Genomic DNA, 17,273 nt, shown 5'->3' with positions numbered 1-17,273 from the left:
GTTATCATTTCACATTTAATATCGTTAGGGCACATGCTGTTCACTGTGAAGACTGAACAGAGGAGCAGAGCTTCCTCTATTTTATTGAATTTCTGCTGAACCTGTCTTTTTCTGCTGAAGCTTTTTAAACTCAGTGTACATAATGACAACAGTAAAACTTGAATAATGCCTTGAATTAATCCCAGAAAATTGTTTTACATCTACAACAAAGTATTTGCAGTGCCTGAATGCCAGAGGGCATGGCAAAGAAGCCAAATACATCCAAGGTTTTTCTTTCTTTCTTTCTTTCATTCTTTCATTCTTTCAGAGAGAGGGGGAGGAAGTAAAGTCCAAACTGAAACAAAATGAAGTGAGTCCCAAGTCAGTTTGGCACAAAGGGGATGCAGGCTATGGTGGAGCCATGCATGGGAACCAGCACAGAGAGATCTTTCCGGATAGGTTTTCTGTGACTGGGTACACAAAGGTGCCTCGTCTGGCTTGGCCTGATGCCAACAGCGCAGCGCCACTGTCCCAGGTGTCGAGTGTCGGGGTGCTATTCAGCCCAGGAAGTGTTCCATGTCGCACTGTCCCCAGGTCCATCAAAGGGGCTGCTGTGTGCTCGCCATCAACCTCTACATGGCTTGGTGCTCAGTGGATGATGGGTAGGGAAAAGAACACAGTCTGTTAATTCTTTTCCCAGGACTGTGGGTATCTGAACTGGATTGGGTCAAAGAGTATTAAATGTGAAACGGAGCTCCTGAAGCTTGGCCGAGTTTCTCCCACGTTTACAAAAGGAGTGAGAAGGACAACCATCTGAGATCGGAGTTGAGGAGCACTTTGAGGATTTGAATGTCGCATTGCAAGTCTTGAATTTTCCAGAGGCTACTGTAAAGAGACAGACTTTAGTTCAACACTTTATTATCAATTTTATATTTTATTTAGGAAAGCAACAGATTTAAAACTATTTTCTTAGGGCTTTCTTTGTTATGTTGTGGTTGTCCACTTTCTGCACCTAGGATCTGATTAGTAACAAGAAAACTTTTTTTATCATCAAACTTACAGACAAAGTACAACAATATACAGTCATTCGAAGCAATACAACTGCACCAATCTGAAAGCAGATCTGCTGCAACTGAAAGCAATTCAATTTAAACAGAATGTCATCTATCAAGCTGAATACTCTGACAGTGTCAGCTCTCGATAGAGCAGAGTGTGAATAAATGCACCGAGGACAAAAGGACACTGGGTGACTTCAGCCCACCTCTATCTCCAATTATCATTGAATGAAGAGAGAAAAGGACTTAGCATTAAGGAAGAATGGGGGAAGGGTGTCCGGAGGTGGAGGGGGCACTTAGGAAAAGGGAGACTACATGTTGTTTCAGGTGGCCTAACTCACAGGCCTCCAGCTGGCCCAGGAAGTGGCCCTTGAGGGCAGTATTGGCAGCTCATTAGCCCAGATCAAAGGCCTGCACTTCCTCCTGGGTAAACTTGCTTTACCCTGCACTCTCCACTTAGATCCCCCAGTGCTAATCTGATTGATACACAGACAATATGGCCAATTAACAAAATAGGAATCTCACAATTAGACGGCTTGGTTCCTGAGCACAGCAGGGAGTTCTTATCAATGCAATAATCAATAATCATAATATACAATTAGCAGACAAATGGAAAACTACTGAGGATATCGGGATCACATCTATTAAACACATCTTCTACACTTCTGCTTCCTTTCTTAATTTCCTCCTCATTGACTGACACTCACACATTAATCATTAACGGCAGGCAACAAAATACCCTGAGTCATGTCCGGAGGCAGACACTCCGTCATCAGTTTGGAAAATTGCTGTATGGCTGGAAATGGACTACTTGGTGGTGACGCCTCCACTCAACTATAGCTTATTGTAGGTGTTAGCTTGTCAACAGAGAGTTAGATAATACTACAACAAGCCTTAAACAGCCATGCAGACTCAGGGTTGAAGTTAAAGAGCAGGTAACTCTTCTGTTCCGGTGGACAACATGATGCTCAGGCTGTTAAAAGCACTTGAGTCAAATTATACGTGCAAGATGAAAATAATGTCATCTCACAAAGTTTCCCTGAAGAGCAACACAATTTTTAACCATACAATAAACACATGACTTTACTAATGTAGCTGTACCCAATCAGGACAAAGGCATCTGATTTAATAACAATATTCTGCTGAACTTAATCACGGATTGGCTTTTGGCTGCCTGGTGACCCTGAACAAAAAAAGACTTGCTTTACTATTAAAATATTAATATGATCCTTACGTTATCCATGTTTTGTTGTCTTTTCCAGATAAAAAAAATGATGTAGTCTGTGATAGAATTTAAAGAAGCATGATTGAAATACAGGTATTTTATCTAGACGTGATAAGGCACACTTGCTATCTGAGTGAAGAAATACAGAAGATGTGGGCCTTCTGTAACTGGGCTTTAATGGTCTTATTGGAGAGAAGCTGTTATATGAGAGAAGCAGCTTGGAATGAGCAGAATGCCAGCCGTGTGAATGCTGAGTCTACGCCCCAACAACAGGTCACGCTTCACTGCTAGTTTGTCCCATGGGTGAGAGTTCAGAGCTACTCCTGTCAGTTCTCTGAAGAAGGGTCAGGGGTCACCATCTCAGCAAGAGCTCAGCTTTCCCTTCAGTGATGGTGTTGGAGGTGGTGCTGGAGGTTGGGTTGGATGTGGTGTTGGAGGTGGTGGTGGTGTCATTTCCTTTTTCCCACATTAATTCATATTCTCTGCAAAACAAGTTCTGTAATGTGGACCTGCTGCTTTGGAGGAAGACTTGGATGAAACAAGATTTTAGTGCACATTATATACTGTATATATGTGTGTTTGTGTGTGTGTGTGTGTGTGTGTGTGTGTGTGTGTGTGTGTGTGTGTGTGTGTGTGTGTGTGTGTGTGTGTGTGTGTGTGTGTGTGTGTGTGTGTGTGTGTGTGTGTGTGTGTGTGTGTGTGTGTGTGTGTGTGTGTGTGTGTGTGTGTGTGTGTGTTACCTGGAGTTCTATTCAGGTGTTGCTTTATGTTTGTGCTGATTATCTTTTTTCAGCTTAAGTGATAAAAGAAAAAGGAGAGATGCCGTGTCGTGCCCAAGCTTGTAAGCACTTAAGTGATCGAGCTGACAGAAAAGCATTACATGAATCTTTTCACCAGTTTGACCTGTTAATGTGTGTGAGATCCTGCTGAGGGTCATTTCCATAGTAAAGTGTGACCTGCTGTGTATTGGAGCTGTGAAATCTCCCTTATATCCTCTGTGATAATCGTATTTCCAGTTTGCGCTCATTAGCACTGAATGAAAAGCATCACTTTAAAAGAGTAGCCAAGGGGCTGTTTGCACCTTAGCATCATCTGTCTAGACTACAGTTTCAATCAGAACCGAAAATCGCGGTTCTCTACTGTTCTCACTGCCTACGTGGCTAAAACAAAGCATATATTAATCACTATAAGACACAGAGCCCAGGAACACAGAGGCTGGGTCTCAGCTCTGAAACCGGATTCATTAGTAATGACCATCAGGTGCATATCAGATGAACTCGTCTTTAATTTAGTTCAGACCCTTTTTAATACAAGCTGTTATAATGATAAACCGAGTTAAATGAGCAGAATTGTTCTATTAGATGTTCAGTTAGATAGATGCATGCTGATGTACAATAACATTGGAACTGTTAGAGATCTGTTAGTATTAACATGGTCAGATTAGTTGGTGTTAGTGACTGATGCACAATTTACTGCTGTGTGATATCCACCATAAGCACATACATCTCAGTACACAGCTCAAGTCACGTGCTGACTTTATTTCCTTATGAACTCCGCGCTTTGGCGCAGGAGGGAGTGTGAATATGAATCGAGTGTTTTGTGAATGAATTTAGCCTTAGTCAGGAAATCGAGGTCTGTGTTGTCATGGAAATGAGTAGGAACGCGGAGGCCGTCAATTAACCTGTGACAGCTTTAGTCCAGCCGCTAGCTGAGAGCTGATCCGCGGGGGCAGGGAGGAGAGAAAGGAAAAGTCACACTCATTTCCTCCTCGCGGTTTCGTTACAAATCAACAACATCCTGTTCTTTTGTGGATCCCACATGCCCCGACGCCGCCTGGCCTTTTATTGCTGATCTACAGCTTTCCATTGCTTATTTCTTCTGGTTTTGTTGATAGCGCGCGTGTAAAAATAATAGTAATAAAGCAGCGTTGATAAAACGCACAGACTGTCCGACTGTCACGGGCTGATCCACAACCGAGGACAAAGTACAGCTAAAAATTCAGCTCAATCCAGCCAATACAGCGAAGACACAAAACACACACGTGATCCACACACACACACACACACACACACACACACACACACACACACACACACGCTGCGTATCGTCACCGTTCTGCATTGCGCGTAGGCAAACCAGTGACTCATAGACACTTGGAATAGATTTGTCAGGTCTTCGGACTCTTCGTTATTTTATTTTCTAAACGAGTTTCCTCGTTTTCCTTTTCATAATGTCTCATAATAATCAAACCATCGAGCTTGTCAGAACATTAAACATCAATGTTTATTTATTTATTTATTTATTTATTTATTCATCAACTTGAGGACACAATAAGAGCACAACGTTAATAAAAGTAAAACGCACAGCAGCCTTATTCGTGTAATCCACCCTGACATTGCCCTTGGTAACGAAAAGCTTCGCCATCTCTCTCTCTCTCTCTCTCTCTCTTTTCCATTCATGAAACACTCTATGCACGCATGCGCAGTGTAATCTGGAGCTCTCCCATTCATAAAAGTGTAACCCCCACGCATTTGCGTCCGGAGTCGTTATGCCCTCCCATTCACAAAAAAAAAACCCCAGCCAGAGCATCTGCGCAGTACGTCTTCTAACCCTCCCATTCATAAAAAGCCATTTCTTCCCTTATGTAGTTGCAACACCGTGTCAGAAGCCCGTGTCCTTTCTGCAGTGCACACTGCGCTCATGCTGCTCCGGATTTTTAACCTCCGCATTTTTCTTTGTTTTTCTTTCCACGGAACTACTGCTTTAGTGTTGGATTATATTAGCTGAACCTCCCGAGTCAAAATGTGCTGTTTTTCAAAACAAGTAAGTCTTATTTCTGTTCAGTATAAAGCATGCGCCATAAACTGTACAACCAGGTCATTAGCTTGTTTTGTCGTGTTTTTGCTTCCACTGGAGATTCGTTTTCTTGTCGTTCATCTACCTTCATTTTTCCAGCAGCGCGGTCAGTGTCGCACTTTGGCTAAACGACGTCTCTGTACTTGCGCGTCGTGTCAATATTTAACTACAGTATATCCACAGTAGCAGGGTCGTGGACTATTCAAGAACACACACACACACACACACACACACACACACACACACACACACACACACACACACACACACACACACACACACACACACACACACACACGGTGGGTAAAAACGTGAAAGTTTAACACGACAGCTTTGTGCTTTGCTTAAAAGGTCGTGTAAGAGCTGAGGAATTAAAGCGTCGTGTAATGCTGGTGATTTGGAGAGGCGAGATGTTTGCCAGAGAGACACACTGTTCTCCTTGTAACCTCCTGCAGCCTTCAGATCTACTCCTGATACTCGATTTTACCACTGTAATGTAGATCTATTTTTACACGGAACTAAAGGCAGTGTGGAAACCAAAGACTTTAAGGTTCGTGGTTTCACTCCGGGAATCTGACATTTACTTCAGCTTATTTATATAATACATTAGCTTATTTAGATCAGTTTGGAATGTTTAATTAATAGTCTGATTAATTAATACAAAACATGGCGTGGAGAAATCGATCCGATCTAGTGGCTGTTGTGCGAATGACATGAAGCGCAGTGGAGCTACAGGAACCAAAGCTGATGAAGCTGAACATGATGCGCAACTCTTTGGCTTTCTCCATTCGACTAAAATGCTGCAACAGGTTCTAGTTTTTCGCATAGCTAGGTTTCATGATTGGATCGTCGCTCGTGCATGTAGTCCGGATCCAAACTGTCCAAAAATCGTTTTGTTGGATTTTTATCCCTGGTGTTAAAGAGAAGCGCACAGACTACAGACCACCGAGTCGTGGGCGCACAGACACTTAATGCCTTTAACGTGTAGGGCTGAAAGTGTCGCTGAGTTTCTTCTCTGATTCTATATTTAGCAAAAACCTTGTCGAGGTTTGACATCAGAGGGCTTGTGGCTATTGTACTTTTAATTTCTTGGCTTCGACGTAATCGCAGAATCTCTGAACCTTCTCTTTGGTTGCCATAGTGTTGGCTACAGATGAGTTACTCCGCAGTAAGTGCGAATAAACGCCTTCGGTATATTTTTCATGTTTATGTCACTTTCAGACGAACACAAAGGTTTCAGTAAGAATGTTCCTTTACTATAAACTCACAAGCTGCTAATAAATATGATGTGTCATTTTAAATACGTTGTTTTTGGTTAAGGTGGATAAGTGTTGCTCAATTGTCTTTAAAATGTAAAATATAGCCGGGTAAATTTATATAAAGAACAGCAGGACCTCGATAACAGCTGAGTGCCTTCCTAATGTCATGCTGGTGTCTTCACAGGGCTAGTAGATGCAGACCTGAGCTCTCTTTGGTGTGTGAGGCACACAACCTACAGATGGAGTCGAGGGTTGCTCACCACATTCCTGGGGTCTCTTCGTCCATGGTGGTGCAGCCTTTGCTGGACAGCAGGGTCCCGTATGGTCGGCTCCAGCACCCGTTGACGATCTATCCTATTGACCAGATGAAATCCATGCATGTGGAGAACGATTACATCGACAGCCCTGCGGTGGTGTCACAGCAGCCCCCCAGCCACAAGGTGGCCACAAGGGGGCAGGAGGTCCTGCTCGGCGCTCAACACCACCCTCACCTGTCCCGCTGTGAGGCCCCGGACGCCACCACCCACCCCTGGATCTCCTTCAGCGGCCGACCCAGCTCTATCAGCAGTAGTAGCAGCACCTCTTCTGATCAGCGGTTGCTCGAGCATGCTGCACCCACCCCTTTGGTGGACTCTTTTTCCAGTGGTGGAGGCCATGCCAGGATCCTGGGTACAGAGCAACCAAAGCTTCCCGGGTCCAAACCCCAGCATTCAAAGCCAGGGGTAATTTTGCCCACTGAGAAAAACCATATGCCTTTGTGTGACAAGTGTGGAAAGTGCAGGTGTACGGAGTGTACGCTGCCCCGGACCCTTCCCTCATGTTGGGTGTGCAACCAGGAGTGTTTGTGCTCAGCTCAGAACCTGGTGGACTCAGCCACCTGCATGTGCCTAGTCAAAGGCGTCTTCTACCACTGCACAGAGGACGAGGACGAGGAAGGCTCCTGTGCCGACAGGCCGTGTTCCTGTTCACACTCAAACTGCTGTGCGCGCTGGTCCTTCATGGCGGCCATTTCGCTTGTGCTGCCATGCCTTATGTGCTATTTGCCTGCCGTGGGTTGTGCAAAGATCTCACAGAAATGCTACGACAGCCTCAGGCGCCCGGGCTGCCGGTGCAAAAGTGCTCAGGCGTGCAAGGTGGCAGAGGTCAAGAACTGTCCTCTGGAAAAGCAGGCCTCATGATGTCATGTCCAAAAGAAAGCTATAAAGAAGGACTTTGAGCAGAAGGTGGCAGAACCTTCTCCAGTTCTTGCATACTTCCCCAAACCATGGTACTTAAAGTCTTCATGCTTGGTCCTTACTGTCATAGTGTGATTTCACAATGCTCAGTCATGGTGTTTGCTAGAATGGCTGGAGTAAGTCTTACGAATAACTACAAACAGATAAGGCCTATTTTTTCGTATCGGGGTTTTTTTTCTGTGGGATCAAAGTGCTCTGCTATTTCACCCTCTAGTTAAAACACTTGCCATCACAGAATGCTGCAAAAATGTCTGGTTTCTCCTTTGGTGCAGTCAAAGTAAATATTACCTATTCAGAGCATTCTGTACTTTTAAAATCCCTCCCTGGATCTGGCCCTAAGAAAGGTTGCAGTGAATTCCAGGCTGATCACAGGTTACAATCAACATAACTAGACTTTATACCTCCATGCCCACTTATAAGCTTGTTATAGAGCTTTTACTCCCTTTTTTTGAGGTGAGAACAGAAGGCATCATTGTTTTGGTCAAAGGACATCAAGTTCTTTTATTACAGAAAATGCAATTTTACTACTACAGAAAATAAGCAAGATCCCTGAATTCACCTCTGCAGAATAGCTGGCTGTCCGTCATCTTAGGGACAGGTTTGTGGGGTTTTAATAACAAGTGACTTTCACATGTTTTCAAATGCATGTCACCATACGTGAACTTCCACAATACTTCTTCCAAATATTAGCCGTTTGATTTGTTCTAGAAAAGGTATCACCTCAGGGAGCACAATTTTCACATATTATGTATAGTATGTAAAGACAACATGGTAGTCAACTGAACAGGAAACTGCTACACACAGATGAAACCATTTGATAAAACATCCATAAGCTAAAGGACACTGGGTCAACAGGAGGGCTGTCCCAATATATTCACCCTTCACGTAGACATCTAAAAAACTAATGACAAGCACAGCATTATGTACAAATGCATGTACAATTACTGTAATTAGTGAAATTCTACTAGTTTGCCATGTACCAAACCCCTCCAGGTCTACTCTACTTCTCATAGGATTCACTATTATGCAGTTTTGTGGTTTGTCTAGAATTAGGCCTGCAGATCATTTGCCAAAGGAGTTTTAGTTTGTATATTTTAGTTTACGTGGGTAAAGCTTTTTCTGACCTAACAAATCAACTCCACAGCGAGGTACGACGTGTTCCGATCGCTCGGATTCTCGGGACGCGAGGGAAAACGGGCGAAAGACACCTTTGCGTGTACAAAATTCCCACAAGGCTTATTTAGTCTAAACTTTTAACATTATATATTCAGATGTTTGTTCCCATCTTTGTTGCACAAATCAGAAAAGCAGAAGTAAAAAAAACACTACTGTTCTTAGTCTTGAATGTATAAAGGCTAAGGTTTAAGTCTTTGCAAACTAATTTGTGGATAGGTGCCAAAGTAGAGACGAGCGCGGAGGCTTGTGTAGTTGTATAGGTGAAAAATCGCAAATGTATCATTAATATTCTAGAATTAGAACTATGCAGGATACATGCGCTTGTAAATAGTGTCGAGAAACTAGCCGTCTTAAAGATGCATTTCAAATGTCCTAAAGAATTGCATGGTACAATTTAATTACGATTCAGTACAAAAGTATATATAGATGAATATTATATTTTTGGGGGGGCTGGGTGGGGGGTCAGATTTATGTGGTTGTGCGGTAGAAGGCAAAGGTCTTTCTATTAAAAGCACTTCATTTAGAAAAGTGTGCCAGGCAATAAAAATACCTCTGTTTATGCTAACCATGCCTCATTAGCACGACAGGCATGGCCAAGGTTCCTCTGTGCCCCTGAAACTGTAGATTTAATTGACTCCACTGAAGGAATGCTGTTTCAGCATCAGCCGGCTCCATTTGTACGTGTTTGTTGTGGCCACAGCTTTTTTGCCTTCATCTTAAAATGGTGAAACATCTCCTGTGCTTGATTGACATATACAGCTGCTGTGCATGAACTTGTCTGAGAGGATACGGGGCTCTCTAGTAACATTCCATTCCTTCTTATTCCGAGATTTCTTTTAAGCCGTTCTTCCCTTCCCCTTTCCCAAACATGCACACACACACACACACACACACACACACACACACACACACACACACACACACACACACACACACACACACACACACACACACACACACACACACACACACACACACACACACACACACACACACACACACACACACACACTGTTTGCATTGCTGCAATGTAATTTGACCTTTATGGAAATGTTCTTCCTTTTCACAACACCGAGTTGAAGTGTGAAGGATGTTGTGACGATGTTTTATTATTTTTTAAAGGTACACTTTCTTGGCCACTAGTGTTTTCCTACAATTGCTTGTGCCCCAATTAAGCAACCTTCCAACCCTGGGTTTGTACTCTGCATTTCTTTTGCTTTTGCATTCTTACTGTTGCTAAAAGAGCAATGTGCATTTGTTTTGTTTTAAACATGGCAAAAAAAGGAAAAAAAAAAACTCCCACATATTAAAAAATGTCCCTTTATAGATATATTTATTTTGAAGTTCTATTTTATATAGTATTTATTTAGATGCCTACTTTTGTGTGTGAATAAAAGCTTATGTCAAAACAGAATGTACAATTGAAATGAAAAATATATATTGTTAAATATAAAATGTTGTGGCGTCTTTTCTTCATGCTCCATTACACGCAGATGCTAGCGGACTATAATTAGCTTTAAACACTCCAAGATTCTTTAAACACTCCACGATATGTGATATATTATTCCATTTGAAATCAGTCACAGCGATAGACTAAGAGAAAACACGGTGCGAGTCGACCGGCTGCTCCTTAGCGAGTCGACAGTGTTTATGCAGCTTGAAGTTCTGACCACTAAAATGTCTTGGTCTGTTTGTAATCATTACAACATGATGTTGCTTTTGTCAAACGGTAAAATAACCTTTAGATAGAACTAAAACAAGTGCTTCTTTTGGCTGATCGATATTATAAGTGCACTTGGTTGAGGAAGAAGCCTACAATCCGGCCAGTTAGTGCCGACGTCCTCTCTGTGTTTACGCGGTCACTTTCCTTCCTCTCTGTGTGTCTGTGTGGTCATGAGATTCAGCACAAACCTAGAATTCTGGTGAGCAATACTGTAATCTTAATTATATAAAACATAACTTTGCTACATCTGGATTTTAGGTTTCTCCTAAACATGACTTTTATTGAATTCAGGATGTGGGCAGACCAAAATAAATAACTTTGTACTGCACTATAATGATATTTCAGATTTTTCATAAGAGACTTTTCCCAATAAAAGACATCACTGCTTCACATCTTTCAGACATAGTTGTTGATTTTTATTTGTTCGGACCTCGTATCCAGTCGTCCCAGGATGAGCTCCGGACCTTCGGTGACTCTGACGAGGATGAAGTGCTTCCTGAAGATTAATGAATGTAGAACAAGACAAAAGGACAAACGGAGCCAAACTCGTGCTGGAAGTTTGAACAAAGAAAAACGAAAACACATTCCTTGTTATTCATGTTCAGGTTTAGAGTGAAATAAACAGGAGGTTGTTTGAGGGTGGAGTGAACACGGCTTCGGCCTCGAACAAATTAGTACAGGAAATTAAAATTAGGGTTTGAGTTTCATCTTCATAGCTTTTTGAAAAAAATGATTGATTTCTTATCTTACAGACATCTACACTGAGTGTTTCAACAAAACAAAATAAACACTGCTGATTATTTCCTCGTGCCAGAGCACAATGTTCCTGTAGGACGTTTTGGATCAGATTTTGGCTTCACTGCATGACTGCTTTATCTGCAGCAACATATAACTAAATGTTGGAGACTTTCTGCTTGGTCTTTCACGATATCTAGAAGAGTACTAAGACCAGACTGGGGCCAGATTTCACTATGTAACTTTCAGTACTTATGTTCATTAGATTCTTGACACAGCTCCATTCTGCTCAGCTGCTCTAAAATAAAGTCCTTTTGTTGATCTGGTTTGTCTTTACAGTGATGGACGTATAAACGCTGAAGTGTTAAAGGCTTCAGATCTCAGGATGCTGGAAATGGGCTTTTTGGTTTTATAGATATTTTTCCATTCATAAAAAGATTCAGTCTCGGTGTTGGAGAAAGATCCAAACTGTCTTGATTTACCTTTTGTTTTCTTTTGTTTTTCTCACTTCACACAATGCGAGTTGTCTTTGTCCTTTCCCTTTACCTGTGCACCTGACTTCCATAGCTCCGCCCCCCCCCCCCCCACATCGCTTCCGCTCGACATCCAGACAATAGAGAGAGTCCTTTTTATTTAGCAGCAATGCCTGAGGCCACACACACACACACACAAACACACACACACACACACACACACACACACACACACACACACACACACACACACACACACACACACACACCCTGCCTCCTGCCGAACCTGTTGTCCTGAAATATTCGCCTGTCTCACCTGCATTAGAGCACAACGTGTCAACATCACACACTTTTCTGCATGCGTCAGTGACAAAAATTTGACTGACAGGAAATTAAAATCTGTCTCTGTGGGTCAGATTATTCAGACTGTAGGCAAATATTAAACTACAGATTCATTTGCATTAAAGAATCATTCATTATCTTTCTCTGTTTTATCCGAGTAGAAACCCAATGAAATCACCATCATTAGGTTCAGTCCTGCTGCATCTGCCTCTTCCTCACATTTAACTTCACTTTCTTTACAGTCATTTACATTACAGGAATATAAGACTACTATATAATGCTGTAAGGAATCGGGAGAATATTATAAGCTCTTATAGCACTGCTATTACATTTACAGGTGTGGACTGCCTTACACCAAATAAACCCCATACAAATAAAATATGTACAGATAAAGAAAAGTAAATCTCTGACTGTAGAAGTGTTTTCTGACTGCATTCTTTAGGGGTTTCTAATGCAGTCTGATTCACGACAACAAGCACCGGACCTGACCGAGTCATGTGGGCAGCCATTTTGTACCATTCAGACTGCGTGGAAAGCTTAGGACTGCCATCGCAATGCAACTTATCCATGTTGCCTTGGTTCAAGAATATGTCCTCTCACAGATGACATATTGCAAAACTCCTGAGCACATCTGGTGCTGTACTCATCTCCTCCTCCCTCCCTCCTTCCCTCCTTCTTTTCCTCTCCCTTTATCCCCCTCCTTCTTCTTCCTTCTCTCCAACTGTCTTAAATATGAATGCAATGCACCAGAGAGACAAACACGAGTGCAGCTAAATGATTTGTGAGGCTAAGGGGATTTGGACAGCCAGCTTGTTCAAGAACTGGACTGTGTGTGTGTGTGTGTGTGTGTGTGTGTGTGTGTGTGTGTGTGTGTGTGTGTGTGTGTGTGTGTGTGTGTGTGTGTGTGTGTGTGTGTGTGTGTGTGTGTGTGTGTGTGTGTGTGTGTGTGTGTGTAGAGCAAGTGTACGTTTTTGGAAATGCTATCTTGACATTTCTGCTGCTCTATTGAGAAAGCTTTTCCCTTTTCTCCAAAAAAAGTTAAAGTATCATAAACACCAGGCTCGTGTGGAAACACGGACATCTCCTAGCTATAAGAAAACAAACTTAGTTTTAAAATATATAATAACAGGTCTAGAGAGAGGCATAGAATAAGAGACAGACACACAGAGGCCCAGAGGACAGAACTGTCAGTTGGCCTGAGGTTTTAGAGTGAACCAGCTCGACTTCTCTGTTCCATGGCATGAACCCAAACGGCCAACGGTTTAAACAAAGGGACTACTGTCTTGCATCATTTCCCCTCTATGGCACAGCTCTGTAAAAGCAGTCCTTATCACAGTTTACTGCCGGTCTATATCAGAGCTCTACTCTGTGCTAACACCCGGCCCAAACGAATTCGCAGTGCTCCGAATGCAGCGTGTTGTAAAAACGGCACAGCGGGGCTGATTTACAGGAGCACTTTTACTCGCACGCATAAATATGTCATTTTCTAATGGAAAGATTCCTCCCTGTCACTATGACATGATGAAACACCCTGCACCCACCCTGCTCCAGGGTCACAAAAATACAAGACAGAGACGACAGAGGAAGAGCAAAACCACTGGCTGAAAGGACCACACTTACAGCAGACTTTAATGCACTGCTGTCAGTGTTAGAAATCTTTAAACAACAATGTCTTAAGGATAGATGATGTGTGCCAAACACACATACTCAAACAGGAAACACACACACACACGGCTTGCTTATCATCTCCAGGCTGCGTAAAAACAGCCCCTCGACCGAGTCCCCCGAGGTGCCGGAGGAGCCCGAGCCAGCTGAACTTGGCTTCCAATATCAGAGGCACGTCACGCCCACTTGGCCTCAGCGGCAGTGCATTCCTGCAGAGCTCATTGTCAAAAGCCAAATGGTTTCTCTGGTGTGCAGGCTGACACAACCACAACGACATTTCATAAATGCGACCAGCTCACATGGAGGACAGCTGCAATCTTCTCAGCCAGTCCTCACCCCTGTCCTTCACAGCCTCTTCCTCCTTTAACATTGTTGGTCTTCCTCTCATTACTGTGTTAATGCTGTCATAATAAAGTCAAATCATATCAGTAAATATTTATACACATAAAGGGCTGAAGCTGGACGACTGGCTGCTCCACCTTCGGTCAGTGGAGGCAGTAAATACAACCTACAACCCAAAAGACTGGTGAATGTTCACTAGTAAATCACTGTTTTTGTTGTTAGTTGTTTTTTACGTGGCAGGTTTTGACCAGCGAAGAGACGAGGTTTTACAAAACTATATTAAAGTCGTTTCATTCATTTATAATATAAAGTGTAAACTTTTCTGATGCTAGATAATTTAGTGGATAATTATTATCATGATTGAGTGGCTGAAAATGATAAATTATTAAATATTATTATTAAAATGATAAATTATTATCATTATTATCATTATTATTATGATTATTAATTATAAGTTTATTATAATTAGTAACCCCACAAATACCACTCCAACACCCCACAAATACCACACCAACACCCCACAAATACCACTCCAACACCCCACAAATACCACACCAACACCCCACAAACAACACCACAAACACCATACAAACACCACACCAACACCCCACAAATACCACACCCACACCCCACAAACACCACACCAACACCCCACAAATACCACTACAACACAGCAGAAGCTTCGTGTACACTGGGGCCCGGTACACAACAAACACAGTTCAAGTGTCAGAAAGAGAGTTAAACTTTACTGTGTGTGAGCGAACAGACATGAAGCATGTTTATTAACCTGTATGTTATTAACACGATTATTAACCTGTATGTTATTACCATGTTTATTAACCTGTATGTTATTACCATGTTTATTAACCTGAACTCCTCTGTGTCTCATCTCCCTGATCCAGGTCATGCTGCACTAAGACAGTATTTTCAGGTGCATACAGAAATCAGACCTGTGCAGCTGGACTAACATCTCCTAACATCTCCTAACATCTCCTAACATCTCCTAACATCTCCTAACATCTCCTAACATCTCCTAACATCTCCTGACTGATGCAGCTGAGGCTTTAGACACTTGGCTGTGTTTAAATTGTTGGACTTGTGAAACGTAATCCATAATGATGTCACAAAGTAAACACTGCAGGAAAAATAGGAGGAGTCAAAATATTAGAAAACTTATCAGAAATTTAGGAACGGAAGTGAATCGAGCAAGCGATCAAAAAATGTCAAACAAAAAGCAGGATCACACCAGAACACGTCCGAGTCAGGAAGAGGGAAGATAAAAAAACAGGTTATCATGTAGTATAGCAACATGACCAATGTACACGTACAGAACCTACACTTCTCAAAGACTGAACTGAAACTAAGGAGCTTATAAAGATTAAAAAGTGACGTGACATACGGCTAAGTACGGTGACCCATAGTCAGAATTCATTCTCTGGGTTTAACCCATACAAAGTGCACACACACAGCAGTGAACACACACACAGTGAACACACACACACACACACACACACACACACACACACAATGAACACACACACACACACACACACAGTGAACACACACACACACACACACACACACACACACAGTGAACACACACACACACACACACACACACACACAGTGAACACACACACACACACACACACACACACAGTGAACACACACACTGCAGGAAACACACACACAGAGTGAACACACACACACACACACACAGTGAACACACACACTGCAGTGAACACACACACACACCGTGAACACACATCCGGAGCAGTGGGCAGCCATTTATGCTGCGGCGCCCGGGGAGCAGTTGGGCGGGTTCGGTGCCTTGCTCAAGGGCACCTCAGACTCAAGTCGGCCCGAGACACGAACCCACAACCTTAGGGTTAGGAGTCAGACTCTTTAACTCTCTAACCATTAGGGCACGACTTCCCCAACATACACCAGGGGACACAGATGAAGACGTGACCGTACACAGATGTGACCGTACAGGTGGCTGCTGGAAGTCGGAGTCAGTGGCCTGCTCGTAGGCTGCGGGGAGGTTTGTGTTGGTGAAAATGAAGCAAATGTTTTCGTACTGCTGCATGTGATGTAGGAATAAAAAGAAAGAGAGCAGAAAGTTGTGTCTGTACTAATGCGAATAGTTTCTACAAAGTTCAGACGTCATCTTTAACCAGGAAACACCACAGATCATCCAAAGAGGGAGCAGGTCAGTGCAACAGGGAACATGCTTTAATGCAGCAGGTCAAACTCACAGTTGCTCTGCTGCAACTTGGAAAAAGAATGAGAGTTGAAATGAGAAGCAGATTGTTCAGCTGTCAGAGACAAACCCAGAGCCCATCTGATTAGAGGAACGTCCTGTCGTTCTGTCAGGGTTATGGAGAGACCTGATGGTTGGTTGTATCCCTGTAACCCCTAACAAGGAAAAAACTGTGGCAGAAACACAGCTACAACAGCGATAAGAAAGCTGAACTTTGACTTTAAGCAAATGGAGCTATGGATAAGCACACTTGAGTAAACAGCAGGCGTGCTCGCTCTCGGTTTTACAAACATCCTCTGAGCCGTACGCCGGCTTCCTGAGTCCTGACACAATAAACGAGATTCAGCAAGATAAAGTCCGGAGGACCGTCAAGTTCAAACGCACTCGTGTCACTACAATGTCGACTGTGACAATTAGAGAGGAATTAAAGAGTAGAAATAACACTGAGATGAAGAAAAGGACCAGCAGTGATCAGAGTAAATACTGAACGTCTACTCAGGGTAACATACTAAAAAATTTAGTTTCATCTGGAAATGTTTTATATCTGAGAAACACACTTCCTGAGCGATGATGCAAACTAACACAGTGAGCATCATCTCCGCATCAGTAGTGCGTTCGCTAGCTGGCTAACTTCAGTCAAATCCTGTTGGGTTTTTAGCATCTAACATCTAAGTCAGCAAACAATCACTACAGAACATTAAAGTCTCAAACACAGCCTTTATGCTGTAAAGCCTCCAAAGGTCTGTGGAGCTGGGCTAGGCCACTTAGCTAGCTAACACATTACTTATACATGTTTCTGCCGGTTAGATGTTGAAATGTTGAATGTCCACCAGTTCGAGCTTGTGTAATATAATTTGCAGATTGTTATCAGTGAAGCATTTAAAAATAAAACTAGATGATACATGATGTCGGTGATGCTCATCTGTCTTCACTGTCTCAGACACT

At 42.8% G+C, this 17,273-nt stretch overlaps 1 protein-coding gene across 3 annotated transcripts; it reads left to right on the top strand.

The window, feature by feature from the left end:
- Nucleotides 1–4,843: 4,843 nt before the first annotated feature.
- Nucleotides 4,844–9,768, top strand: spry4 (sprouty homolog 4 (Drosophila)). 3 transcript variants are annotated; one of them, XM_027154371.2, is made up of 2 exons: nucleotides 4,844–5,082; nucleotides 6,559–9,768. In XM_027154371.2, the coding sequence occupies exon 2, from the start codon at nucleotides 6,614–6,616 to the stop codon at nucleotides 7,550–7,552; it is 939 nt and encodes a 312-aa protein (XP_027010172.2). In that variant the 5' UTR covers nucleotides 4,844–5,082; nucleotides 6,559–6,613; the 3' UTR covers nucleotides 7,553–9,768. The 3 variants fall into 3 exon arrangements, with proteins under 3 accessions (XP_027010172.2, XP_027010174.2, XP_027010173.2); XM_027154373.2 differs by lacking the exon at nucleotides 4,844–5,082 and adding an exon at nucleotides 5,395–5,665; XM_027154372.2 differs by lacking the exon at nucleotides 4,844–5,082 and adding an exon at nucleotides 5,771–6,283.
- The last annotated feature ends 7,505 nt before the right edge of the window (nucleotides 9,769–17,273 follow it).

This window comes from Tachysurus fulvidraco, chromosome 21, assembly GCF_022655615.1.
Source record: "Tachysurus fulvidraco isolate hzauxx_2018 chromosome 21, HZAU_PFXX_2.0, whole genome shotgun sequence".
Classification (NCBI taxonomy): domain Eukaryota; kingdom Metazoa; phylum Chordata; class Actinopteri; order Siluriformes; family Bagridae; genus Tachysurus; species Tachysurus fulvidraco.
This window is presented reverse-complemented; position numbering and strand designations above follow the sequence as displayed.

Bases quoted from the DNA above. Each gene is read 5' to 3' on its own strand.
- spry4 (XM_027154371.2), top strand. From the start codon at position 6,614: ATGGAGTCGAGGGTTGCTCACCACATTCCTGGGGTCTCTTCGTCCATG.